The 27,186-nt window shown below is 44.0% G+C and overlaps 1 protein-coding gene across 5 annotated transcripts in view; it reads right to left on the reverse strand.

Moving 5' to 3' along the window:
- Positions 1 to 27,186, reverse strand: part of Cacna1d (calcium voltage-gated channel subunit alpha1 D) — a 329,930-nt gene that overhangs the window by 50,898 nt on the left and 251,846 nt on the right. For all 5 annotated transcript variants that reach the window (XM_048355818.1, XM_048355817.1, XM_048355821.1 and 2 more), the window contains 10 exons: positions 25,787 to 25,846; positions 22,946 to 23,052; positions 20,693 to 20,780; positions 20,024 to 20,131; positions 19,889 to 19,941; positions 18,085 to 18,231; positions 16,292 to 16,493; positions 13,685 to 13,843; positions 12,070 to 12,180; positions 3,002 to 3,085 (listed from right to left, as the gene is read on the reverse strand). In XM_048355818.1, the coding sequence (XP_048211775.1) occupies positions 3,002 to 3,085; positions 12,070 to 12,180; positions 13,685 to 13,843; positions 16,292 to 16,493; positions 18,085 to 18,231; positions 19,889 to 19,941; positions 20,024 to 20,131; positions 20,693 to 20,780; positions 22,946 to 23,052; positions 25,787 to 25,846 (1,119 nt within the window). The remainder of the gene's footprint in view (positions 1 to 3,001; positions 3,086 to 12,069; positions 12,181 to 13,684; positions 13,844 to 16,291; positions 16,494 to 18,084; positions 18,232 to 19,888; positions 19,942 to 20,023; positions 20,132 to 20,692; positions 20,781 to 22,945; positions 23,053 to 25,786; positions 25,847 to 27,186) is intronic.

Consider the following 27,186-nt stretch of genomic DNA (forward strand, 5'->3'; position numbering starts at 1 on the left):
AGGAGCTCGGGGAACAAGACCGCCAGGTATGTGACATGCACTATTCCCCACATCCCCCACCCCAGGAACTCCACATGTGTTGAGGAAAGGGCTAGTAATCAATGTTCCCGTTCTTAGGCATATATACCATCAGAGGTTCAAAATATCTAGTGTTTTGGAGCTGTAATCTGCCCTGAGTCTAGCCCAGGGCTAGAAGTCCAGCAAAGAGCATGCTGAAAGAAGAAATAGATGAGAAGCAGGCCTTGAGCATTCTCTCTGCACTGAGCTCTCATAAGCTGGCCCAGGGCAGGGAACTGCCAATGCACATGGCCAAGAAGCATTTGGTGAGCACAGAAAGGTCGCTAACTGAAAGCAGAGTATGGGAATGCTCGCCAGTGCGCTTCTGAAAGGCGAGCTGAATGCTAGCAATGGGGACTCGTGAAAGCCTGCCTTGTACAGACACTGATATCAAATGCTAACTAGAAGTTCAAGTGGATCCCTTGTCCTTTCTGATGCTTGGGGAAGGAGGACACCATTGAGACACTGACAGACAAGGGGCAGCCAGATCACAGAGGCACAGAAGACAGAGGGAGCAAGGCCAGCCACTAGCATACATGAGGCAGCCAGGAAGCTGTGTGCTGACCCTGAGCACATTGTGCCGCCCCATCAGCCAGCAGATGGGGTAGCATGAGAAAGCTGGGTGTCTGCTTGGTGAACAAGCCATGGCTACATCCTGGTACCCAGAAGCTAAGTGTTTACACCCTTCCACTGCAGTACAGATAAAGCATCTTAAAGTGCTGTATGCTCTAGGGAGACTTGAAGGGATGAGAACTTATAGAACTTTCACTTCCATCATAGGCTCTCTCTGACCCATCCAGCCGTCTGTTCCAGAACTTTTCTGCAAGTATTTCTCAATGTATGCCATAGAAACGTTACACTGTGAAATTATTAAGTATGTGTCTGTCCATATATTTTGTAGAGAATACAAAGCCATCCAATTAGGGCCCTGCTGAATTCTCAGTAGTGCCAGATGATTCTAAACCCAAACGTCAGTTTAATATCATGAATGGCAATTTTATAATTGCCTTATGGAATCTCATATAAAGTAGAATTTACACAAGTCTAGGGTTAAGGATTCATGTACCTAGGCTTAGGAAAATACCATTTTAGTACTTGTCGTAGCATGAACTTAGGCATGATAAGGCTTAAATCATACCTTGGTGAAAATGATAATGTCATAATCGGTCACTCTGCATGGAAAACCTGCACTTTCAATAGTACTATTACATCTCTCCATCACTAGATTTTTATCCAGTATTTCACATCATTTTATTCCCCTTGCACATCTGCATAGTAGGGACAGAAAGTAATACTCACTCCATCAGACCCATAGGGAAGTAAGGCCTGGGTCATCAAGTCAGGTTTGAAGTAGGGCTAGAACAACAGGTCTCATGATTGCCAGGTCGGCCGCTGTCCCACTGTACACAGTGAGAATCAGCCCCCTTTCCTTCCAAAAGCAGGAAGGGATTTCACTGTCCACATCTGAAACAGGCTGCCTGGGCACCAGGATGGATGTAACTACCTGTGCAGCTCTGTAGGGCATGTGGGTAGAGGCACAACTAGACTGGCAACATGAAGCAGAAGCCAACACTGTACCACAGTCCCTCCCCACGTGTCTCCACTCATATCCTCGAGGGGCACACACACTGGACATTCACCAAGACTCGCTGATGAACTGGTGCCAGGCCAGTGAACAGAGACCATGCTGTCTGCCCCAGGCCTTCAGTCCAGGCCTAGGTCAGACAAAGGGAGCCAGCTGGGAGGTGGTACTCTCCTTCTCAAGCCTCCTAATTTTGAAAGAGGTGCCTGTCTCTTAATTCTGAGTTCTCAGGGGGCTCCTTACCCCTTATCACACTGCTATGCACCTGCTCCCTAGTCTGCTTTACTAACGTGTAAAGGCAAAGGAATGGTGCCTTTCCCTGTTACACATTAGGCCTGCCTCCCCTTGGCCCCACGATTGTCATCCTTTGGGGAGCTGTAGCCGCAGTCAATGCATGCTCAGGTATGGCTGTGGGTCCTGAGCCTTCACAGACCATGTGGGCACAAGGGCAGTTATTATTAACTCCATTCTACTGCTTGGAAACAAAGGCACAAAGCGGTTAGTTAGGTAACCTGCCACCATCACACAGCTAGCGTGTGACAACACTTAAACACTAATCAAACGAGGGGTCTGCTAGCCATTAAAACTTAAAATGATCTTTTAAAACTTCAAATTGTTTTAGTTCCAAAGTAGTAATCCTATGTTTACTTTCTTAACTTCCTCAAGGAAAGGAAGGGTGGAGCTTGGGTGAAGGAGGGAAGAGTATAAATGGACCTTCCTTTTTCAAAAAGACTAGTGTCTGGATTCCTAATGTGTATGGAGAGTTGTGGGTGGGAATTCTGGTCTCTTCTATCAGAACCAATGACATTATAGGACACAAAGTTTGCTACTTACATTCACTTCAGTTATAGCAATATCAACGACGCTACCAACAACAATTAAGGCATCAAAAGTGTTCCATGCATCAGTGAAATAGTGCTGTTAGGGCAAACATTCAGAAGCCACAGAGGAGAGGATGCGCAATAGGAAAAAAGAAGAAAAGGACAGTGTTATCAAAGCAGAACATTCTAGCATTACGCCTCCTGGTTACTTGAAAAATTGCACTAAGACAAACATGTCATACAGATGGCTTCTGACACAGTAAATAAAAGCAATTACAGAGATGCTATCTTGCCTTGCCTACTAGTGGCAGGGGTCAATCCTGCCAGAAAGTCAGCTCTGCAAAGGCTACTGGTGTCTTCAAAGCCTTGGGCTAAAGCTCTACTCTAAAAGGTCTTTCCCACAGCTTCATCAGGAAATGCCTGCTTTCAGATCAAGTGTGACTGGGATCTGTGACTTGTCCAAGTGATGCCACTGCAGGGCAGAAAGCAGAATGTGCAGACAGAGGCGAAAGGACACAGGCCACGCCGGGTGCATACTCACGTCTGCTTCGCTGAGGGCCACGTCTATAATGCTGCCGATTACGATGAGGGAGTCAAACGTGTTCCAGGCGTCACTAAAATACCCCTGAACAGAGCAGGCGGGGCAGATGTTTATGAGCACGTATGAATGAATCATCACACGGATTGTAGAGGGACACACCTGAGTCCCCACAGCACCCAAGGCAACCAGGTGGAGTGGGAAAGCCAAGAGGGAGGCAACAATACTGTCCACTGGTGGAAAGGGGCATGGAGGGGGTGGGGTGGCTGGGCACTGTACAAGTGAGAAAGGGATATGTGAGAAAGGGAGGGCATGCACACACACTCACACGCACATGTGCACGCGTGCACACCACATACAAAACACAAACTCTGAGCAGAGAAAGCAACCTTGACTGCCACCTAGCATGTTCATCTCAAACCATGACAACTAGCAGAACAGCGAGGCTCTTCTGATCCTTCCAATAATTTCTGACCACTACTTGCTTCTCTTCTCTCTCTTCAAGAGCCATAGCCGTAAGGCATATCACACTGCATTTCTGTGCCCCTTCAAAAAAACCCATGCCCCCCCCTGCATTTTCAACAGTCCAGTATTAGAAAGGCTGCACCCTGTTACAGGATGACCAAAACAACTCCCAGTCTTAAGAGTGTTTAGTCTAAAGGACACAGGCAGATTTTACCTAATAGTCACAGTCTATAGCAAGAGAGAGGCACAAAGACCCAAGACATAGCCTTGTGGCAGAGAAATACTTAGTTATGAGGATGGAGGGCTCATTGTAGTTGAGGCAGGTTCTACGAGGACCCAAGCACTCATGATGGAGAGAAGATTCAGCAACTCCCTCAGTCTTGAGAGAAGCCCCAAGCTGCCAGCCCTTCCTTCCACCTTGACTGTTGCTCTTCTCTGACTTCTCCATTCTCTAGGCTAAGATGACTCTACTCCTCATAAATACCACAAAGCTCCTCCATGCCTCCTGTGCCTCTGCAAGCCTCACCTCCTCACCACAGCTCTCTGTGCCATGATTACTTTCCTCCTTCCAGGTCAGATAAATGCCAGCTCCTTCATGGGGCCTGGCCAGTCCCTCTCCACTGCACACATGGCATCATATTGACTACCTCTCTCTCACATCTTTCAAGGAGGGCTGCACTGCTTATTCTGTCCTCATTGCCACCTACCCTGACAACTGACCCAGATTCATGCATGCAGTAGTGTTTGACATACAGGGTCTTTTTGACACTGACTGGCACCCTACTGGTTACTCAGCTTCTATTGGCTCTTGATTTCCTAGTCTTGATATCTTCAGATGTGAATTACAATCCATAAATATGTGCCACACATTGTACATCACACAGTAGGTGCCAAACTAGTGTTTTTTTTGTTTCCTGACACCTCTGAGAAACAACCTGTCAGAGGCAGTGGGTAAATTCTTCACACAGAGCCAGGAAGCTTGTGGTTGCCACAACTGGATTGTCTAGGTCAATGACTGTCTATAAATCAATTGTGTCTTCTTAAAAATCAGCATATGTTTTAGAAGTAAAAGTTCAAGTCTAATGTTATATAAAGAAGAGTCCAGCATTTTTACAACTGGGTACATTGATTACAGTATTAAGAAAACCAGAACAGCAGGCACTTTGAAATATCTGGCCCCAGGAACTGTGATCAAATAAATGCAGGCCCAGAGGAAACTGCTGTGCAGCCACAGCCTTTTTTTTTTGGCCAGTCCTGGGGCTTGGACTCAGGGCCTGAGCACTGTCCCTGGCTTCGTTTGCTCAAGGCTAGCACTCTGCCACTTGAGCCACAGCGCCACTTCTGGCCATTTTCTGTATATCTGGTGCTGGGGAATTGAACCCAGGGCCTCACGTATACAAGGCAAGCACTCTTGCCACTAGGCCATATCCCCAGCTCCCAGCCACAGCCTTTTGTGACACTACAGAAAATGTGGATGTGTTGATTGTCCTCATTGGAATAGAGAAATTTTTTTTCTACTTATCCCTCTCACCCCACTCTTCACCCATTAATAAGAAAGCTGTTACATTCTGCTCAGTTACTGTCTTAATTTCTTGCTAAACAAGGTAAGATTTCCCCACCCAGCTTCTGTGACTTCTGACTCACTCTGAGCCTCTCACCCTCAAAGTAATATTGCCTTTCCCACACTTGACCCTCACTGATTGTCACTCCCTGAAATCTTCTCTCAGCAGTCCAACCAGCCAATAAAACAAGTTATCTTGCACTAAGTCTGATCCTCTGTGTTTAGAAGTCTAACGGGAAGGTCTACTTCAAAATATAACTAATACCTCTTTAGCTTGTCTTCTCATGCATTCATGATACTTGGCTGGCAAAACTGAGGGAAGAAGACAGGCACCTTTAGGTCTAGACTTGAGATCCTCAAGAGATTAGAGGTAAGGTAAAGAACTGGCACCAGGATATAAAGGAAGTCCTCTACAACAAGTCAGCTAAATCACACTGCACCTCCAGTGTTGTTGGCCCTGATGCCCAAGGCTGTGAGCATGCTAGGTCCTCTGGAATAATTTCTACTGTCATACATGATGGGTGACAAGCAGTTCTTTGCACTGCTAACAATGCTGTAGACTGCACTAAAGAGGAGAGTCTTATTTAGAGCAACTCATAGAGGCTAAACAGCATGCTAATCTTCCCCTTCCCACAGGGAGGAATTTATGCCTAATCAAACGCTTGGTATGGGTAGAGTTCTCCCAGAGCATGGAGACCAACTCTTCTGCTGAGGATACAATCTATCTCTGCCCATGCTGGTATCACATGCTTGGTATTTCTCCTTTTGCTTGATGGATTTACCAGAAGCCAAACTCACTGTGCATTGGACACCAGCTCCCCGCCCGTCCCTCCGCCCCCCCCACCCCCGCTCCCAATTAATCTACCACCTAAAATGATCAAGGTTTCCACTGTTGTGTCATTCTCATCAGCCCACTAGCTAATGCATGGAGCCAATTCTGGTGCATCGTGTTAGATAAAATCCCTTTCCATTAACATGATGCAAAGATCTAATAATTCTTTGGGGTCCTAGAAATTTTTATAAATATCATTGACTCTTTCTCTAGAAAATCCCTCACAGTCACAAAATGGTGCCCAAATTCTCATATTTCATGGATCAAGGGCTGACACCCCTAATCTAAGCAACAGGAAACTTCACTTCATGCAGGTGGCTGGAATCAAAGGGTCTGGCCAGGTGGCTGTGACAGGGACACAGGGGAGGCAGAAATGCCAGCCCTCCTCTTCTTCCCACATACTGCTTCCCTGTTTAGCAGCCTCCTGTTTAATAAAATCACTGCTGAGTGAGCATGACTCAGTTCCCCCACCCTTTAAAGCCACAATGGCATTGGCTGAAGAAAAGACATAGGCTCCTAATACAGAGCCTATCTCCATGTCCTGTCCTCTCAGATGATGAAAGGACCTCCCAAAACTGAGCTGAGAGAGGCCAAAGCCTCTCAGGTAGAACCAGTTTCATCTGCCTAAAAAAACCAAGCGAGTCAGCCACATGCAGTAACATTTATTATCCAGAAATATCCTAACTCTGGAAATTATAAATCATGAACTAGACCTTAAAGAATTAGAGCCAGACCTTAGAGAATTAGAGCCAGAAAACTCCATTATTCCTAGGAGCTTTGTTCTGACTCAATGACTGCCTTATATCCAACAGTAGGCTCTTATAACCTCAGGCTTTAAGAACCTGGGTTTTGGCAGTACCTCTAAGCCAGGACAGAGCAGAGGTTTGGCCATGGTAAAGGGCAATGTGTATAGAAGGATGTAAATGGGATACACAAAAGCAGCTCACATCTAGGTTCCTTTTACTGCCTGAATTCACTCTCATCAGCAGATCTGAAGAATGCAGATCTATACAAAGAACTTGCCTTTTGTCGTTTACCATAGCAGCCAGATCACTGGCAATTTCTGGCAGGGATGTTTGGACAGTATTTGACCTACATTATAATCTGTAGTATAAAATGACAACTTTCTAACACAACCCTTTCAAAAGACGAAGTAGGGGCCTAAGGAAAACAAAACCTACTCTAGTAACTCTGCTCTACCAGATATATCCTGTGATAGAAAAGCAAATACCATCTTAGAGCAAGCTGCACTTAGAAGCTCATCCATTTCTTCCTTATTCCACTCCACCAGTCTTTACAGAGTACTCACGTGCAGCAGACTTCACGTGAGGCCCTGTGGACTCAAAGACAACCTATGCCCATAACAGTGGCTGTGTCTCAGAAAATGGTGAGAGACAAAGAGCAGTGTGAATAAGAATAGCACAGGATGAGCTCCTTGCAAATGCACATGTGAATGAATAAGCGGCCTTGGCAAGATGGGTAGGGACAGTGACATAGAGGGGCAATATTTTCAGTGGACCTTAGAGCATAAAAAGGCAAAATAGCGATTTTCAGACAGGCTTGTGAGAACAGAAAAGTCTAGCAACTTCATATTCTGGGATGGAATGAGAGAAAAGAAATGGCAGAAAGTGAGGCCAAAATGTACGTGAACCAATGTTTTGTGGAGGATTTTGAAAATTAGACTTAAAAAATACTTTTTTTTTTTTTTTTTTTTTTGGCTAGGCACCAGTGACTTATGCCTGTAAATCCTAGCTACTCAGGAGGCTGAGATCTGAAGATAGTGGGTTCAAAGCTACTCTAGGCAGGGAAGTCCATAAGACCCTTATCTCCACTTAAACACCAAAAAAGCCTGAAGAAGACCTGTGGCTCAAGTGATATAATACTACACTTGAGCAATAAAGCTTAGGGACAGGGCGCAGGCCCTGAATTCAAACCCTAGGACCAGCACCAAAACAAACCAACAACAACAACAAAAAATTACCACTTTCTGCCACCTCAATCAATAGGTGGCTAAAATGTCCCGGGGGGGGGGGGGGGGGGTGGGCGAGTGACAGTTAACTTTTTGCTTACAAAGGGAGTAAGTGAAAGATAAAACGAAGTGCTGTGAGCAGGAGAGTGCTTTAAAAAAAAACAGGCAGGAGGCTGGGAATGTGGCTTAGCAGTAGAGTGCTTGTCTTGTATGCATGAAGCCCTGGGTTCGATTCTTCAGCACCACATAAACAGAAAGAGCTGTAAGTGGCACCGTGACAAAAAAAGAAGCCAGGGACAGTGCTTAGGCCCTGAGTCAAAGCCCAAGAACTGACAAAAAAAAAAGTAGAAAGCAGGCCATTAGAGTAGCCTACAAGGGAGGGCAGGTAGGTCTGGGTGAGACTGGCCACCATCGCCCTGAGCACATGTATCTTAATGAAGAGAAGAGAACCCAAGGGAGCTCTGGGTGACCCTGACACTAAAGAGATAGGATGAGAGGACCATGCTCACCAAGAAATCAGTGTAACGTTCTAAGGGCCGGGATATTTGCTTTCAAGCATTATTTGTCATTGAAAATAAATCTTCTACAAAGATGTGATCACTGAAGAACTGAATTGTCTTTCCATGAATGTGCTCTAGGACATTGCTGGAATTTAGAAGCCATGTACTTAATAGGGAACCTGGAGCAGGGAGTGCTGCCTGGGGGCTAGGGTGGGGTAGAGACTCTAAACCCAATTTGTTTTTATTTTCTCCAAGCCCAAGATAGCTAGGAGTATAAATTAGCTACTTTCAGGGTAGATGTAAGATCAGAAGGCTTTGAGGACTAAGACTAGGGAACAGACACAGCCACAGCAGGTGGTCAGGGGTGGGACAAGACACCAGAAAACATCGGGAAATATCTGAAAATACACAGAGGGAACAGACAGATGAGGCTCTCTGATTCCATAGAAGAGAGTTTTGTTTCTGCTGCTGGAAGCCAATATTTTGGGAAAGACCCTTCTCTTTGAATCTTCTTTCTGGGAGCATGCAAATTAATTGGAGAATTTCTGAGGCTTTCCTGGGTAGCACTGGAGGCAAAGGCCAAGGTTTGTTTTCTTACCTAAGTAATGGCCTGCCTTTCAAAACTATAGCTCTGAGGTCAACTTCAAGTCCAAAACACAACATGGAGAGCACCAGGTTCCAGGTTGATGCCCAACAGGTGGCTTCCTCCTTGAGGTCTCAACACAGTACACTAAAATACTTGCTTGCCTTTCCTCATGCTTTTGGCCTTCAATTTATCATCATCTTTCACTCTTGTCTAACCCAGGATCAAAATAAGCTTTTCCCATGAAGAGACTGCCTGCCTATCATGGAAGCTCCCAGCTTTGTGTTCCCACCTTAACCTCTTCCTGCTTGGGGATGCTGACCCCACATGGCTGTGGACCATTTCCTTCTAAACATGCTCTCTTACTCAGTCAGATGCCCTTACAGATAAGAATCTCTCAAGATTTGAATCCTCTCATTGTTTTAACCCTTACCTCCTGAGATGCCTCTGCCCTCCCTGTAAGAACTTTGTCTAACTTCACTTGTTCTGCATTTGCTTTACCTAACAACTCCCATCTCCTGACAGAAATGCTGAGAAGATCTTCTAGAGTGTGTCCACATAATACAGAAGTGGGTCCCCAAGACTCTGGCACAGAGCTCCCACACAAGAGACAAACTCTCCTGCGAATCTATCTCCTTGGAACTATCTCCTTGGAACATTCATTCCCAAAGCTCTGAAATCACTAATCACCCACTGTGTAGGTGCAGGGGACCTCACTGGCTCCATTGTAAAAAACTGAATACAAAACAAATAAAACCCAACCTTTCCCTGGGCATGGCTTGTGAGCATTGAAGAAAAAAAAACTAAGTCTTAAACATCAGGAAGGATTTCAAGAGGAGCTTTGCTTTGCTTCAGTCTCTCCTGACAAACAGTGCAGCCACAGTGCTCTGTAAGTGTAGAGAAGCTGCTGTTATTGCAAGAGTTCTCACAATTGTAATTTGAGGTCATCTCAGTTTATGCAAATATCTTGAGTAAAAACACAAAGCAATATAATTTCTGGTGGAAATGACCCATTTTAGAATTCCTATCTATCAGTACTGATTATAAATTAGTTACTCATTTCCTTCTTGGAATCACCCAACTGTTCACATGCTACCAAACCCGCCTCCCAGGCATGAGCATTTACTGGGACAAGCAAGGTGCTACAAGCTAGTACATTGGCTTCCTAGAGAGCACATATATGAACACACACACACACACACACATACACACAAGTGTATACACATTGTGTATACAAGCTCCTTCCTACACTCACATGCATGGGCATATAGGCACACATATATGCATTTTAGAAGTTCACACTCTTACATATTCATATACTGTAATTGAGTGTAATTTCTCTTCAGCTGGACAAGCTTTTAAAAATCTCAAAACTTAGGCGGGTTCTGGTGGCTCAAGCCTGTAATCCTAACAACTCAGGAAGTTGCGATCTGAGGATCAGGGTTTGAACCTGGCCCAGGCAGGAAAGTCTGTGAGACTATTGTCTCCAATTAGCTCCCAAAAGCTAGAAGTAGAGCTGTGACTAAAGTGGTAGAGTACTAGCCTCCAGCACAAAATCTCAGAGACAGTGCTCAGACCCTGAGTTCAAGCCCCAGGACTAGCACATGTGCACGTGCGCGCATGCACACGCGCGCGCGCGCGCACACACACACACACACACACACACACACACACACACACACACACACACACACGGCTTTATCACCAGGCAAAGAAAACATGGCACAGGGTGTCTGGGAAATGTTCCATGAGTATGTTCCATGTGCACATATCAAGAACTTTCCCTGCTCTAATTCTGCAACCTTTTCCATCAGTTCAGACAAATATTGTTCAAAGAAGTAAATGTGAGAGGGAAGTAAACCAAAATCTCAAAGGAAATTAGGATGAATTTGGAAAAGGAGATGTTCATGTATTTAGATATGGACAAGTCACAGTAAGTAATATCTGGCCATGCATAAGGTGCCAAATTTGACCCCACTGCAATCACCCAATTATTCACTTATAAATGTCCTTTCTTTTTGGTCTACAAAGATCTGATAAGGATTGTACAGAAATTAATTGAAATTAAAGAAAGGAATAATTTGGAATTAGAATTTCACCTCCCTGTGGCATATGTGAGACCATCCATTTCTTAATCTGCTTTTCTTTAGTTTGTCTTGTTTGATGCTTCACATAGTGAGAACAATGAATGGGGCCCTAGACTCTGTCATGCCTTAACTCTGAAATTCAGAAGGAGAGTGATATCCAAATACCCCACAGCTCAGCTCAGCTCAGCCCAGCTCTCAACTCTTCTGTCTAGGGTTCTAAAGTAAGGGAACATCATTGCCTGGTGATGGTGGTAGTACAATGGAAGCTAATAGCAAACACTACAGTACTACATGCCAGGCACTTTGTTTTTAAAGCACTAGATACAATAATTCTTTACTTCCCAACACAGCTCTACAAAATAGGTCTATGAGTAACCTCACATACTCAGTGAGGAAATGGAGGCACAGGAAGTAAACTTGGTTAAGCTAGTTAATGGTGGAATGAAGACCTGAATCTAGTGCAGTTCTAAAACTGTGCTATTTGACACAAGCTACAAGTTACACCACAGCCTTTGGCAAGCATGACTCAAGTCCACTCCCCCTGAAGGAGATGCAATATGCCGAGTCATCTAATACAGTTTAATACATCTCACATCTTGCTTTCTTAAACTCAAGCGAAAGGCTTGTACTTGGGACTAGAACTTTCCATAAAAGGTGAAAAGGATGCTGTGCACCAAGAACAAATAAAACTAGACTTCATGTTAGATATCTGAAAGTAAAATCAAGGTCAAAATCTTTCTGATAGTCATGTTCAAACATTTCTCTCCATGCTCAGACCATGAGGCAGTTTCCCTGAGATAGCACAATGTATGCTATTCTAGTAAAAGAAAACCAAGTTTCGGAACAATCTTTAACCTGAAAATTCCCAATTCTCTCCTTTTCTTCTTTATCTCAGAGTTATTTTCATAGGGGTTTTACTTTTTCAGACTTATTTTCCTATGTGTGCACAGATGATCAGATTTAACATTCTCAGCCAGAATAAGCTAGCATAATTCAGTTAGCACAAAGTTAACAGGAAGCGGGGTGCTTTTCTGGGGGTGATTCAGCCTTTTCAAAGTGGATTCAACAACTCACCTTAGGCTTAAATGCAATGACTTTCAAAACCATCTCAACAGTGAACACCCCAGTGAAGACCATGTTCAGAATATCCATGGCATCGTTGAACATTTTGGACTGCTCATAGTGCTGTAGATAAAGAAAGAGGTGCAGTTCTCAGCCTCCCTGTGGTCTCATTCCCTTATACATCCCTGAGGGCACCCTCCATGCTTCCGGATCTTCTCCCCATGATTTGATAAGAATCGCAGGGTCACATGGCAAATTCCCACAAAGTACAGGGGGTCTGTGACAAGATGAGGATGATTGAATGATGGAGGGAAAAAGGGAAAACAAAAAGGTCTATTCTCTCTCTCTCTCTCTTTTTTTTTTTTTTTTTGCCAGTCCTGGGCCTTGAACTCAGGGTCTGAGCACTGTCCCTGGCTTCCTTTTTGCTCAAGGCTAGCACCCTGCCACTCGAGCCACAGCACCACTTCTGGCCATTTTCTATATATGTGGTGCTGAGGAATCGAACCTAGGGCTTCATGTATACAAAGCAAGCACTCTTGCCACTAGGCCATATTCCCAGCCCCCAAAAAGGTCTATTCTCTCGGCTCAGGATAAGAAAGATCTATCCTTTCTTCTTTCAGGGCTTAACTCAGGCCCTTGACTAAGGCGTGATATAGATACCACCAAAATCTTCATCAATAAAGGTAGGATTTGAGCAGGATTTTATGCTAAGTCTATGTTTTGTTAACAGTGATATTTGACATTATAAGTTCTCCTTCATCAGCATGTTCTCCTTTTCATTCATAAAGAATTCTTTAGCAAAAAATGCCAGAAAATTTTTCTTTGACCGTCTGTAGACCTGTTTTCCAGATGGCATTGAAGGCTGGTCTGATTTGCTCAAATTCTTTCGGTGCAAGCAAAATCTGGATCTAGACCTCGGCTTTTGCTTTCTGGCCTACTGCCATATCTACTAAACAACAAAATCTCTGAAAACATTCACTGTTGATACTGTTCTGCAATCTGATTTGGCTGATTCAAGTGAGATACACTCCTTGCTCCAACACCGACAAGAAGCAATAGTAATTCAGGTTAAACTCAATATTTTACTTCCATACAGGGACTACTTTGAGGGCAAGGAATGTAACTTGGGTTTTACTTTTGCACATTGGGTGTTCACAAACAGGCCAACGTAAACTTTTCTATCTGAGGAAAGAGTCACAGATTTCTCCATTTACCAGTAAAGTGAAGCTCAGAAAATTTACATACCTTTCACAGAACTGGTAATTTTTCTACCCAGCTGGTAAAGAGTATAACCAAGGACTGAAGTGCCTACTTGTGGACTCCTAAGCCTGGGTCCTCAATGATTGCCTGTTCACAGAAGCCCCACAGGGAACTGAATGCCACAGGCAGGCTCCATTGGATTTTTATATACCATCTGTTATACAGACTATCTCAAACAAAGGAGTGATCTGAAATATCTACCATGACAACAGTCAGCCAGAATGGGGCTCTGGCCATGCTATTGCCCGAACTCATCAGAAAATCAAACCCATCCTCATGTGAGAGGGATCACTCTACACTCAGAATCTCGGGTACAGGGCTGCGCAGAATGCCCAGACTTGGTTCCCACAGCTGTCTCCATTTTTACCTGCATGGCCAAGCAGAGTGTGTTGAGCATGATGAGGACAAACATCATGTATTCGAAAGGCGAAGAGTTCACCACGTACCAGAATTTGTACTGGTAGGGGTTTTTGGGGATGTATCTCCTCAAGGGACGAGCTTTCAAGGCGTACTCCACACACTGACGCTGCAACAGCAGAAAAGGGAAAACATGGGGTTCTGAGTGCTTCTAGGGAAGGAACACACAGCAGTCATCTTCCCTGCTGGAGAGCACTCCAGCCTCCTGGAAGGGGACCAAGAACGATGTGAAAATGATACGAGCAGCCTCCCTTCTTGCCATGTGCCACCGAGACACTGAAGGTCTAGCACACATCACCATCCCTGCTCCTCTGGTCAATCACCAGGAAATTTAATAGTTTTGACATTATTTTTGCTTACTAAAACTATACCCAAGGGGCTGGGCATGATGCCTCACATCTGTAATTCTAGCTAGCTTGGAGATGCAGATAGAAGGCAAAGGAGGAAAAGTTATTGAAAACCCATCTGAAAAATAAGCCAGATGGGTGTGGTAGCAAGTATCTATAATATCAGCTACTCAGGAGACAGATAGAAAGATTGTGATCTAAGGCCATCCTGGGCAAAAATCATGACATCCTATCAGAAATATAAATTAATGGTAAAAAGATTGGGACATAGAAAGTGCAAGGCCCTGAGTTTCAATCTTTAGTGCTGCACAACACAAACAAAAACTGCATCCAGAGTTTTTTTGCTGAAGTCCTACAGTATTTAACATACATGTGGAGGAGTGAGGACTTGGCCCAGGCCTTCTCACTGCCTTTCCTTTCTACCAGTGGGACTTGCCTATGTGTCTGCCCCAGGAGAGGAAGCCAACTGCCAACAGGCATACATTCTTCAAGGACCAGAGGGTCTAGGCTAACTCCCTGGGACTGGCAGCCACCTGACTGCTCAGATGGTCCCACATAAGATGCCTCTGAAGGCAGAATGAGTGAGCCATTGATGCCTTATGGTAAACTGTCGATGTGTCTCTCTGGGAGATAGAGGCTCAGGGGCTTGACAGGCTCATTTGAGAATCCCCAAGAGAGGATAATAATGGTTTGACTAAGGCTGAGTTAACATTGGGTCTTAACTGGAGTTCGGTCCTTCCTACTCATGCTGGAGATGGAGAAAGGTCAGTCCTCTGGAGCAAGCCCAGAGGAAACATTCATTCCTGAGAGCGTTCAGCTCATTCTTGATTCCCTAGTCCTGTCCCACTCTTCCTTTGGCTCTGAATACATCAGGGTAAGACAGGTTCCCAGTGTGTAAGACTTGGTGCCACTCTAACTTTACCTGCCCTGATTATGGCCCTGATTTGAGACTTTGGGGAACCTCGGCAGCTGACACACTATAGTGCTGGCCCTACCATCAATCTTGTCTTCCTTGAGTGGGGAAAGGGCTGGGCTAAGTCTCCCTTGGACTGTCACTGGTGGATCAGCAAGGATATCCTTACATCTCTAAGGGAAGTCCTCCTACAAACTAAACCACCAGTGCATCCTCATGATTCCCATGAAACAGCTCTACTCTGGACCATATGTTTCTTTAGGCCAGCTCACCTCCAGAAGCCCTAGTGGCCAGATCATTCTTGCTTATTATGTCATGATCAAACCAGAGATACTACTGATAGAGCACTGAGAGAAGTTCTTAGACCAGACTCTAAATCTCAGCCACTCTTCTAGAGTTCAAAGGATCTTTCAAGAAACATTAAGTGCTCTTAATTTAGAGATAATGGAATAAGAGTAAGGATGGACCTGATATCATAGAACAGATGCAGGAGGAGCAGGGCCAGAGAACTCCTGGATTTCTGGCATTACCACATCCTCACAGCCAAAAAGCCTGTACTTCTAGCAGACTGGCTAAAACAAGGTTCTAGATAGAGAAAGAATAAGGCAAGTCTCCAGTTCAACGCTTCTGGCTTTCCCTGTTCTATTAGAAGGTTCTTCCTCCTAAGTCAGCAACTCTTGACCAGGGAATACCATGCTCCCCAGAAGACATATGGAAATGTGGGGAAATATAAGGCTGTCACTAGCATCTAGTGAATAGGGGGCAGAGATGGTTGCTTAGCATCCCACAGCCCTGGAAACATAAACAATCACTATCAAGCCTATAACACCAAGAGTTTCAAGATGATGAAAATCTGCCCTACACACAGACACTAAAGAGTCTTCAGTAGGAATCGTGGAAATTCAAATGTATGTTTTCTGTCCCCAGATCATAAAACTCCACTAGATTCTGAGTCATCACTAATGGATCATGACCAAATAAACTGGCCAACACATTCCCTGATTTCTTACCAATAGGCCTGGGGATGAGTTTCACAATCTCAGTCTATTCTGTGTGAAGCTGGGGATTGAATCAAGGACATGTTAGGTAAGTACTCCACCACTGAGCTACAACTCTAGACCTTCACAATCTCTGGGGACCTAACTCTCCAGGGGGAGACTCCATGTCACTGAGCAGGTGCTCTGCTTGGGGTCCTGAACTACCCACGTGGAAGCCCTTCTCTGTGTGGAGAGAAAACAGTTGAAAGGAGATCTGCTCTTTCTCAAGGGAAGAAGCACAAACAGTGTGTGACTTTAACCTGATTTTTATCCAGTTCACAGTTCTTATACTCTTTTTCTCCCTGCTCCTGAAATGTAACGATGACAAAGCCCACAAAAATGTTCATCATGAAGAAAGCAACAATGATGATGTAGATGATAAAGAAGATGGAGATCTCCACACGGTAGTTGTAGACTGGGCCAACATTCTCTCCGTTTGAGTCGATGGCTTTATACAGCAACCTGGAGAGCAGAAAAACAGAGTGAGGACCTTCAACCAGAATCAGTCCATGAGGCCCAGCCCACTGTTCTCTAAGCTCCAAAGCTCCTCTGAACTCTGGACCTCATGGGGTGCCCACCAAGGCCTCTGAACACAGCCAGGTCCCCCTCCTCAGCATCAGGCCCAGACAGCTGGCACCTAGTAGTAGGGGAACCTGGGATATGACCATTGAGAGATTGTTTTGAGGACTAAAAATAAAAATTTCATGAGTTTTCAACAATACTCCTTTTTATTCACAGAAAAAAGGAGAGGAAGAACAATGCCTATAACATATTGGAACTGAAAACTATCCTGACAAAGACAACTGTCTTTAAGAGAAGTTCCTTAAGCTGAAATATCTCTTAAAAGTAAATATATGTCAAGCAGAATTATTGATAAAAAGAGGAAATTACTGTAACATTCCCAATTTCAATGTAGATTCTGATGTAGATTTAACCCATTGGGGGGCACTCCCTATGAGTCCAGACTCACATCCTTTCATTCCACCTTCATATCTGTACTGATGGCCATGTTCTGTGTGTGCTCAAAGAGGGATCTAAGTGCCAAGCTCACATTCTGCAGAAGCAGAGCTGAGAGCTTAGCTCAGGCCCTCCAAACCAAAATCTCAGATGGATTCACTTCTCCTCAGCCTCCCAATGGCTTTCTAAAACAGTTTCTAAAACCTTAACACTATATCAAAGCCTTTTCAGAGTGAAGGTCTTACTCTAGGCCTCTTCTCCTAGGGTCATTTTCCCAATGAGTAAGACATACTCAACCATCCCTTTTGCCTCACAAAAGCTTCTGGAAATAACTGACTTTCACAGGCACACTGAGCATTTCACCTGTGAGGATCTTCTATAGTTCTTCTAGGAACAGGGCATCTGACGAGGAGTGAGAATGGAATAAAAGACTCTTTTGCCTTCTACTTTCTTTCTACTCGGCATACTTTACTCACCAACATCCTAGCCATTCTCTGCCATCAAGGAGACATCAAGGCTCCTTTCTAGTTTGGCTACCTGACATGCTCACTGGACTTGAGGTTTGCAGGGAGTGATGGTGTCCTGAGAATTTTCTTTCTTCCATAGGGCTTAGCATGTTTCTTGGAGCTGGCATCACAACTATGCTTTATGAATGAACCTATAAGTGCCTTCATTGAAGAACTGACACATGGCAACCATCCACACCTGATAGGTAGTAGTGCTCGTAAATATCAGAATGAATGGTTTAGGACACTAGAGAGACACATTATTAGAAATAGCAGAAAGGCAGCTTTACTGAAATGGCTCCCAATGGGAGAATGCCTCTTATGACTCTCTAGTCCCATTCAGAGGAGCTTCTAAGGTCATATACCAGCCCTGCTTCAAACCTGAGCATGCTATTAGTGGGCCAGAGTAGCCACTCATCTGCCTATGGATGGGCTAAGAAATGGTGATAAGTGGCCCAAAGTTAGTCACAGAACAAGCCTGCAACTGTGAAGAAGAAAAATGATGCTCACTCACTGAGAGAGGACTCAGCCTAGTCTCCCTGAGGAGTAGCAGGTACCTCAGTGGAAGACTGTGTGTTCTCTGTACTCACGCAGGCCAGCCCTCAAAGGTGGAAACTGTGAAGAGTGCCATCATGGCAGAAAGGACGTTGTCAAAGTTGAAATCACTGTTTTGCCAGATCCTCTCACGGACCACAGGGCTATCAACATCCCCATCCTTGTAGAGGATGAAAAGCCCCCTAGGAAGAAAAGAAGTACCAGTCATCCTGGGTGTACATGTGGCAGGTAGCAGGAGCATTACAATAGTACCACAGCCCAGTCACACCTTCAGAATGTCCTACTCAACTTCAGCCAAGTTGCATACTTGAGCAGGACAGGGACAGAGCTGCTCACATAGAAACTTTGCTCTCTTCACATTAAATTTGCTCTGCAGTTCAAGTGACTGTTGAATAGTGATTACTGAAAAGTGTATTCTCCAGAGCAGCTAATAGACACCCAGCATGTCTGCTAACAAATGAAAGCTTCCAAACTATTCATGGTTCTCACATAAAACAGGCTCAAAGTATATGGTGGAGAATTAAAACTATGGCCATAAGGAATTTTATGAGCTTGGGGAAATTAGCCCAGGCGTAATCTTAGTTTTCATCAAATCTCCTTCCACACTAATAACATTCCCAATTTTATTTCCAAAAGAAGTCTAGAACTGTCATATGACATTTCTCACAGCACTTGACTTCTGGAAGGAACCCAAGAGATAAAGTCTGTGATTGTTACTTCACAGGTGAGGAAGAAGAGACTGAGGGGAGAGACAGCATCTCCACACTGCTACTGCACGGCTTAACTAGAGGGGGCGCTCTGTCCCCCAAAACCCAGGTGAAAGGTTCCTCTGGAGCTGCATAGCCACAGTCAATTTTTACCATGTGCTCTATGACCACATCTTTTGCTCAAGGAAACCTCCAACCATGTATGGGGGACTAGCAACTAGACTTTGGTCATTAAATCTTAGGACAGGGTCACAGGTTCTACACAACCTTAAGCTCCAGATGACGTTTCTGTGCTTGCTTTCATATTCACTGGATATCTTAGAGGGAAAAAGGTAGGGGCTGGGAATATGGCCTAGTGGCAAGAGTGCTTGCCTTGTATACATGAAGCCCTGGGTTCGATTCCTCAGCACCACATATATGCAAAAGGCCAGAAGTGGTGCTGTGGCTCAAGTTGGCAAAAAACAAAGAAGCCAGGGACAGTGCTCAGGCCCTGAGTCCAAGCCTCAGGACAGGCCAAAAAACAAAACCAAACCAAGAGGTAGAGCACTAGCCTTGAGCACAAAGAGGCTCAGGGACAGTGCCCAGGCCCTGAGTTCAAGCCCCAGGACTAGAAAAAAAGGCATGAATATTGCCTACACTGCCTCTCCTCTGTCCAGCCTCTGAGTAGAAATCTGACCGAAGTGTGGGTGAGAGGAACAGGAGCGAGGAAGTCTAGAAAGACTTCTGGAAGAGGAACGTCAACCTGTTAATACCTTATAAAGCTACTTCATTGTTATTTTAGGGTGTTCTCCCTCTTTTATAAAATCTATACCCACTAGAGAAACATCTGACCATTCTTTTGGAATGGTAAAAGTTTTGAAATCAGATAGAGGTGCTTTATAGATGCACATGACTTCACTAAATGCCACTGAACTGTACACTGAAAACAGTTGGTTTTATCTTCAGTGAATTTCACCTCCTTTTAGAAAACAAACTAGAAAAAAAACCCAAACATCTGTCTATCCAGCAATGAGATAAGCACACAGGTGCCTTTTATTCCATGACTTAAACTTCTGACTTGCTAGTATGAATGATTCCTTCAAGCTTTCAACTTATTTTTCCAGACTCTGCACTCTGCTCTCAGGACACCCACCTGCATTCCTCTGGGTTACTTTTGGCTTCATCTGTGCAGCGATAGAATTTGCCCTGGGTACAAAACAGATCCATTGTCAAGCACAGGCTCTTCTTCACAGAAACCAAGTCAGGCCTTGTGTGAACGCACCCCTACCTTAAACAACTGGACCCCAATGCAGGCAAACATGAACTGGAGCAGGGTAGTAACAATCATGATGTTGCCAATGGTCCGGATGGCCACGAAGACACATTGAACAACATGCTGGGGAGAGAAAGCAGGGAGACAATAGGGTGTCACTTTCCTTGGTGACTTAGTTAGAAAGGAGAGTTGACACCAGCCCCGGGCTTCTGTTTTTCTGCACACTTTCATATCATCTTCCAACATTGCAGGCCTTTGTGCTTTGTTTTCTGGTGCTACTGCAAAGAGCACTTCATAGTTGAGCTTCTATTTGGTTTCTTCTCAAGTAATTAAAAAAATTTTAATGCTATGTGGAAAGCAGAGCCTAGTACATAGGCTCCCAGCCCCATCCCAATACCATATAGGACTTAGAAAATACACACCCTCTAGGTTTGTCTATGACCTGCTTGAGTAGAGATTTATAGTCAAAAATAAACACAAAGAAATAGTACTGAGACAAATATTAACCATACTGAAAAAATAATAAAAATAAAAATTTGAAGGCCCTTAGGAATTGGCAGAGGTGGCTTAATTGGTGGATAAAACCCCATTTGGAAATTCATCAGGGCCCCGCACAGCCCCAGTGCAGTAATAACAGCCAAGCTTAACTCAAACCAGCCCTGTCAGAAGGACAAGAATCAATACCTTAAGTCCTTTGGCTCTGTTGATTGCTCTGAGGGGCCTCAGGACCCTTAAGACCCTCAGAATCTTCACAACGGAGATGGCACTGGATCTAAGGAAGAAAGTGAGTGACAGACATTTTGGATGGATAGGAATACTCAGATGTTACTTCACTTGATCACATCTCTTTAATTTGCATGATATCCAGGGGGAACTGAGTGGATGCTGCTCTAGGATATCAGTACAATCTTCTCTTTCCAGTGCATGCTACACACAGTACCTCCTGAGCTGAGCCCACAGACACCCAAGGAGGCCCAACCTTAGGTTCATAACTAGCCTTGGTAGAAATGCAATGTAAAAACTTGCCTTTTCCTTTTCACTTAACATAAACACTAGGTTGTTCTTAGCCTTTAGGTTTCCGTTTGTGTTCAAGTTTGGAAACCTCCTGCGGTGTTTTGGTGATGAGCTTCTCTGGACTTCAGGAAGTTAAGTCTGGTGGAAGACATGGGTCATCACAGTCCCGAGAGGTATTTAGGACAAAAAGGTAAACTCAGTGTGCTCCACTGGGGAGCAAAACCTCAGCAGAGTCTGTGAAGGCTGACCAGAAGGGTGACAGCGAGTCCCAAAGGAGGAGCAGGAGTTAGCTGACAGAGGGGAGGGCTCTCCAGACCATGGGAGCAGTGCATATAAAGCCACAGGAAAGAATATAGTTCATGTGCAGCACCCTACATAGTTGGGTATGATGGAGACCCTGCATAGGAGGAAGTGGGTTAGAGCTGCAGCTGAAAAAGGCAGGTAGAGGCTGGGATTTTTTCCCCCTTCTTTATTGTAAAAGTGAAGTACAGGGGGATTACAGTTTCATATGTAAGGCATATATATATATATATATATATATATATATATATATATATATATATATATTACATTTCTTTTCTTTTGGGGGAGGTTAAGTTATTACATAGATTTCACACTATACATTTTGACATTCACAATGATGAAAATTGTTCTATTCTACTAAGCTTATGAAGTCTATGATCTTTAACCATACAGATACTTTCTTCATTTTGGGTGATATGTACTTTACGTTTCTCTTGTTTAGCAACAACCGTTCCCTCTTCCTTCATTCCTTCTTTCCCAATCCTACCCATGAGATGCTTGGTTCCCTTAGTGTCCAATGTAGGGATGGTTCCCTCTGCTATTTTGTTGTTGTTATTATTGTTACTATTCTCACACACTTTCTACTCATTCTGTGTCCTCTTTGCTTTGTACTGTGTTTTTGTATCTTGAGACCTGTTTACTTTCCTCTATCTCTTTGCATTTTAATTCTAATACCCGCACATTAGGGAGACCATATGCCGTTTGTCTCTCTGTTCTTGGCTCGTCTCACTCAGCATTATTTGTTCTAAGAGCCTGGGATTTTATGGGACTTGTCCTCAGCTGAGGCTACAGGGCTCCTTGTTCTGGGCATGAGGGAGAGATAAGGAGGATGGCCACAAAAGCAGTTCCAGGCATGAGTCCTTAGTCCTCCCCAGTTACATTTAGTTGGAGGGATGCTTGTGTACATGTGTGCACACATGCAGTACCGATGGTCAATTCTAGAAGAGGGGTTCAGAGGCCAACAGGAAAGTGAGGCCACACCTTATATTCCCAATGGAGCCTCTGCCCCCAGCTCTGGCAAATGGCACACAGGCAAGGCTCTGCAATGGCTACTCCTTGGCAGACATCTCCAAATGCCATGAAGAAACAATTCAGGTCCTAATTTTTAACCTCAGTTCCCTCCTAGCTGAAAAGTGCCAAAGGCCAAAAGGAAAGGCTGTAGTATCTGCTGCCTTTGGAAATTCAGGGAAGTCTTCATTGTTCAGGAGACAGGGGCCCTGAGAGGTCACCCCGCTGCGGCTCTCACTGGATAGAAAGGGAGCTAGGATCTGAGAGAAGATGCCCTTCAGCCTGGAAACAGACCTTGGAGGAACTGGGACTAGAACCCCGCTTTCTCCCTCCTAGTTAATTCAGCCTTGACTAGAAACCAGTTTCAATGAGAGTAACCTATTAATGAGTACAAAGGAAGCACAGGAAAATGTGAATTGCCCATTGCTTTCTAGCATGGTTGCAAAGTAAGCAATCCTGGCCAAATAAATACGAATAACATCAAAATTTCTTACATAAATGTTTCTGTCGCTATTCCTAGACATGTGTGAATGGATCTGTGCTTGCAGGTGTGCATATGCATGTGCACGTGTGTGCATGCACACACACACACACACACCACATTATACTTACTGAATCCCAAATGACACCAGAGACACACCAACAACCAGCATATCCAGCAAATTGAAGTAGTTCCTGCAGAAAGCTCCCTTGTGCAGGAATGCTCCAAAAGTTGTCATCTAGAAACAGAATCAAAGGTTATTTGCTGTTTTTTCTCCCAGAGGCAAAGAAACCTGGGCTCTTCACAAAATTTTGAGGAAAGTATCCCTTTATTAACAAGTGCAAGCTGGGCACTGATAGCTCATGCCTATAATCCTACATAATCAGGAGGCTGAGATATGAGAATCATTGTTCAAAGCCAGCCCAGACAAATCTTAAGAGACTCTTATCCTCAATTTATCAGCAAAAAGCCAGAAGTGGAAGTGTGGCTCAAGTGGTAGAGTGCCAGCTGTGAGCTTAAAAAAGCCAAGTGAGAGCACAAGGTCCAGATTTCAAGCCCAATACTGGCAGAGAAGAAACAATAACAAATTGCACATAAGAAAATCAGAAATGTATAATAAAAGGGCTAATAAATAACTTACTCAAAATAAAAACATAAAAGGAGAAGCTATTTCAGACACATATTTAAGGAGACCAATTTAGACTTGATTATCACAATGACACACCTCAAATATGAACACATCACTGGCCTGACTAAAGAACTTGTCTCAGGACAGACTGCACATGACCACATTTGTGATCAGGTCAACACTGACAGATGGCGTCGCTTTCCCATAAAACGCTGGTCTGGCCTCTTTGAGGCCCCAGTTATAGTCTACATAGTTCCAATCCTGCTCTCCTAGCAGTGGCAAGAAAAGCACAGCAGTCTAGCACTCACAGGCTCTATTTATGTAGAAACGTGCATTTTCCAAGAAGGACCCTTATGATTGCTCCTAGATCTTTTTACTATCTACCCATTTCAGTTTCTCCAAGTCTGGCTATTCTAGCACATGTTAGGTGTAGGGAGAGCTGTCATGTGACATCTCAGGACAGTCATTCTCTCTGCCCTGGGTAGCTGGAGCACATATTCTAGGTGTTTCACTGTTCCCCTGAGTCAAAACAGAAACACACAGTAATTTCACAATTTTGAAGGGGGAAACAAAAGGCAAGTACAGTTGAGAAAAGGCACAGTTGGGAAATGCTACCCTGACTCTGAGAAAATGGCCAACATTAAACCTTTTTAGCCTAAAAAAAAAGGTAATTTCCCAAAATTTAAACAAATGAGCAAATATCTTTCCGAATCTCCCCAAAGTCACCCTGAGCCACCATATCAGATAGTAAGTAATTCTAGGTGAACCTCGGTTCTCCATTTTGTGGATCCTTCTTATTTTAGCTTATTTTTTCCATTTCCTAAAATACCTTCAAAATGAAGAATGACTTAGAAGATTTAAGTCACTGAGGCAAATCCACAGAAATGGAAAAGTAACAACCATTTTTCTCCCTCTAAAATAATCCAGGATCTCATTTTTTCCAAAGCTCAAGGGTAACTTAACAATTTAAAAGGTAGAAAGTAAAATACAACCTCAATGAGCCAGGCTTATGTACTAAGTAGAACACTTCCCCATTAATCTGGGACAGACAGTGAATGATCAAACAAGAAGGCAAGGCTAGAGTAGATGCCAGAGACAACGTTGGGCCATGTGCTCTGCAGCATGGCTTTTTAGCCACCCCAAGCCACCCCAGTTATCATCTGACCCCCGGCCCCTTGCAAAACTCTGACTAGTAACTAAATTCACTGGCTTATACTTAGGCAGGAAAATAAATACAGATTTAAACAGATGTTGACTGGTTTGTTTTGAGCCAATTTTTTTAAAATAGCAATAACAAAGAAAGAACCCACTCACTGACCATGTTAACTGAGGTTTCATTCACTGAAGATTTTGTGAAGAGCCCAAGTTCCAACATAAAGTTGTTGCTTTTCTTGGGATGCATATACAGAAACCTTAAAATGGCTTAAAGACAATTGTGATTTAAAGTCTTCACTTCTCAGCTTCTTCCCTCTAGGAGATGGCTGCTTTGACAGTTTCCATGGGCCTTGTTCCTCTAGAACCACAAAGACCTATTCCTGGAGACTCTGCTCCTAGAATCCAGACCTCTGAGCACTTAAGAAGGAGCTCCCCAATGGGGCAGCCTTCACATTCAATATACAAACCGCACGCAGCACTGGCAACTGTGAGCTCATGCATGGGCAACACATTTAGGCCACCCTGTCTGAAAGGGCGCTCCTTTTGTTTGTGCAAATGCAAGCCCATCCACTAAAACAGAGACAAAGTATCTCAACAAAATGGACCCAAGTTCTCTTGCAAATCCAGTTGCAAGAAAATAGTATGCTACTATTTTAAGCCACTGAAAACATAATGCAGTCAGAGAAACAAGAAGAGAGACATTCCCTTCATAGGACAAATGTTTTTCCTCTGACTTTATGCCAGGGAAGGGTAAAAGAAAGTTCACACATAGTATATCTGTTATCAGTGGACAAACTTCAGAAGATTTTTTTTCCAAAAAGGAGCAAAATATAATTTCAACTATTGTGAAGTTAAAGTAGCTCCTACATGCACTCAAAAGTGAAAAAGAAAGCAAAAACAAGATGGAATGGTCGCAGGAAAAAAAATTCTTTGTTTACAAAAAACTTAGCTTAATCAAAGAAGAAAAAAAAAGCCAAAAGCACTACACGCCTCTCTCCTGTGTCTCACACAGGAGTAGGGTCTTAAACACACAGCTGGTTTCCTGTTACCTTCAAAATGATCTCAAATGCAAAAGTACCAGTGAAGACATAATCTGCATAACCTAGCATCTGGAAAGTAAGCAAAAAATGGCAACTATTATTGCTACAGCTGCTTTAGCGTAATGAGGATCAATGAAAAACGCCATTACCTTTAACAGGATTTCAACAGTAAAGATGGCTGTGAAAGCATAGTCAAAGTAACCCAGTATCTGCAAGGTACAACATGTGGAAATGAGAACAAGATATCAAGAACAAGCTGTAACAACTACATGGCCACAGGCAGAACCCCCACCTGTGGTTTGAGACCCATTTTTCAGGAAAACTCTGACACTCCAGAGGTAGGACGGAAATGCTCATGGAGGCTTATCTCTGTCCAATCACAACTTCTTTGTAACCAGCAAGGACCACTGGGGACCCTGGCCTCTTTTAGCCACTCAAGCCAACTAACTGGCCTCCTAGGCTTGTGTCCCAGATCAACAGGGGCTGATTTCCGGAAGTGCTACATTAACAACCCTTCATCAGTGGGCTACTTCTACCAATGACTTGTGGGCCTTGATACATTACAATCACACATATTTTGGGTTTTCCATTGTGCCCCAACTGAGTAAAGTACATTGCCATCTAGCTGAATTTCAGACTGATAGAGGAAGAGAAATAAGCTCAGTGGTAGAGGACTTGCCTAGCATTGCCCTGTGTTCTCTGATATCATATTTAACAAAAAGATTTTAGTGGTATCGGATAGGGCCAGAAATTTTGACATGTCCCTTCAGAATTCCAACTTATTAGCCATCAATCTCTTCCTCTAGCCATTGCACTGTACCTAGTTCTACAGTCTTCCAGTTTGACTTTTTTAACCCACTCAAATAACAGACTGCCTTGGCTTTTAAAGCTCTCTCAGCATTTCTGAAAATGCCTTCTAGTAGCCCACAGAGTCCACTCTGGAGTCTCTGTACTACTTCAGAACTATGGGGCTAAGAGGCAGAACAAGTGGGCTAGCAGCAAAAAGTCTAACCACCCCAAGCAAGGACACTCACAGGGAGGGAACTGCACACCCCTGCACTCTCATGGTTTTCATGGACACAGTTATCAGTGTTAGAATGATGGTGGAGATCACCTGGTCTTTTCATTTAGGAGATGCAGATACTGGAGCTAGGTGGGGGCACCTGCTCAGGTCACTGAACCAATCACAGTATTGCTGGGCAAGTCAAAGGGCCCTGGAGTCAGCCAGGTTGTTTCGCACATGGAGACACGGCAGGGGAGCCTGCTACTGCTCCTTCCCAGTAGGCTGGGGACCTCTGCCTCAGGGCCTGCTCTCTTCACGCAAGTGCTCTGTCCAGGGTTACTCTCCTTCCAAAATGTTTCTGTTTCTGAATTTAACATTTCTGTCTAATTGTGTTTCCTGGCCAAGCAATGGAAGGCATTTTCCATATATTATCAAGCCCTGCCACTTTCTCTTCATCCTCTTCTAGAACACAGTAGATATTAATGTCAAAAACAGCCAGAATCGTTGCTGCCAAGCCTGATTGGTACCCAGGGTCCAATCAAACAC

The sequence above is a fragment of the Perognathus longimembris genome, chromosome 10 (genome assembly GCF_023159225.1).
Source record: "Perognathus longimembris pacificus isolate PPM17 chromosome 10, ASM2315922v1, whole genome shotgun sequence".
Taxonomy (NCBI): domain Eukaryota; kingdom Metazoa; phylum Chordata; class Mammalia; order Rodentia; family Heteromyidae; genus Perognathus; species Perognathus longimembris.